This window comes from Pyricularia pennisetigena (genome assembly GCF_004337985.1).
Source record: "Pyricularia pennisetigena strain Br36 chromosome Unknown Pyricularia_pennisetigena_Br36_Scf_88, whole genome shotgun sequence".
Classification (NCBI taxonomy): domain Eukaryota; kingdom Fungi; phylum Ascomycota; class Sordariomycetes; order Magnaporthales; family Pyriculariaceae; genus Pyricularia; species Pyricularia pennisetigena.
Genome location: NW_021940999.1, coordinates 1 through 1,459, shown reverse-complemented (window position 1 = coordinate 1,459; position 1,459 = coordinate 1). Strand labels below are relative to the sequence as shown.

General features: G+C 54.3%; 2 protein-coding genes across 2 annotated transcripts; one reads left to right on the top strand and one right to left on the bottom strand.

Moving 5' to 3' along the window:
• Positions 1 to 89: 89 nt before the first annotated feature.
• PpBr36_11493 (uncharacterized protein) lies at positions 90 to 765 on the bottom strand (the record flags this gene model as incomplete). Its single annotated transcript, XM_029898593.1, has 2 exons — positions 90 to 416; positions 520 to 765. The coding sequence occupies 2 exons, from the start codon at positions 763 to 765 to the stop codon at positions 90 to 92; spliced, it is 573 nt and encodes a 190-aa protein (XP_029743062.1).
• Positions 766 to 1,199: 434 nt separating this feature from the next.
• On the top strand, positions 1,200 to 1,459 carry PpBr36_11492 (uncharacterized protein; the record flags this gene model as incomplete). The annotated part of the gene is made up of 1 exon (XM_029898592.1): positions 1,200 to 1,459. A coding segment is annotated over one exon (260 nt), but the record flags the coding sequence as incomplete, so codon positions are not given.

The following is a 1,459-nucleotide window of genomic DNA, read 5'->3' as shown; positions in this document are numbered from 1 at the left end:
GGGGGGGGGGGTTTTATGCCCCGAGTCAGTCCGGATTTTTTGCATGTCACGGTCCAGCCAGCGTTGGCCGTCATTTTTGGGGGCGCTCCCTATTGTCTGTCGTCTGCACTCACCTTCAAGATGGCCGTGTTTCCTGTGGCTACGGCTGCCACCACGGCCCTGAAAGCTAGGAGTAGTGGTGAGTTCCAAGGCGCTATGCCAAGTATCACGCCCAGCGGCTCTTTAAACACCACGGCGTGAGCAAGAGGGTTGTTTGTGGGTGGCGAGACCCCCGAGAGGACGCCCGAGGTCACCAAGGCGGCTGCCTGCTCCACCACGTCGACGGTATCATTATAACCGATCGAAGCCCATGTTCTGGTGCAAGCGAGTTCATCCTGGATCAGATTCATAAGCTCATCCTGCCTATCTCTGAGCACCTGTCATAGAGGCGTGTCAGTGTCAGTTGCTTGACCATGAAACCTCATTGCGAGGTGTTTCCGCTGCACCATCAGAGTGCAAAAGGCCATCGTCTTCTCTTACCGCTGCCAGCTTGTTAAACAAGGCCCGCCTCTCTTGGATGCTACTATTTCTCCACGTCGCAAATGCAGAAGCACACGAATCTGCCGCCTTGACGCAGAGCTCAGGAGTCGCCCCTAGCGCCAAAGTATCTCTCCCACCTGGAAGACTCTGGTTGGGCACAAAACAAGGGGCCTCCGGGTGCTGGGAGGGAGTGACATCCTGGCCGTGGATGATCAGAGGAGTGACGGGACGTTCTGTAGAGCTCATGATGTAATTTTCCGGGCTTTCGGGCGCAATCGATCTGAAAAAAGCGAGTGCCCACAGCTCGAAAGACGTGTGCGGCTGCCTCAAAGCTTATCATGACCATCCCATCGTCATTTACCGAGGTGTAGATCAGGGGCCTGACTCGCGAGGATGGTACCCCCTCTGGTGGGTACGCATCCAACCGGAGCATCCGATAACTCCCCGGTAGATGTCAATGTGTAAAACAAAACAAAAACAAAAAGAATTAAAAAAAAAAAGTTTGAAGCGGGTTGCTCCGTTGCGTGGTAATGAGGGTCATTGTTACCCCTCACAAGCGACATGAGGATGGGTTAGCATTAACCCGCTCCTGCTAGATAATAAGATGTCTTAATTTTCTAAATGGTTTCAATTCCGTTTTTCGTATATGTACACATCTTCTTGGAGGGTTCAACATCACAATGGGAGTCGCATGGGATCGCTTAATTCGCTTCGTGGCCACGGACGGTCGCACCCTCAGGGGCCAGCCCATCCTGCCAGAGCCTGATTTTGACCTTGGCAACGTGACCGAGGAGACCAAGCTCCAGGCCAAGGTCATCGTCGGGGATGACATCTACGACGAGGCGGGCAAGACAAAGGTCTCGGACGAGGTGGTTACTGTGGCCAGGCTGCTGGGTCCCCTTGCACAGGACGACGTCGACATCCTGCGATGCGTGGGCTT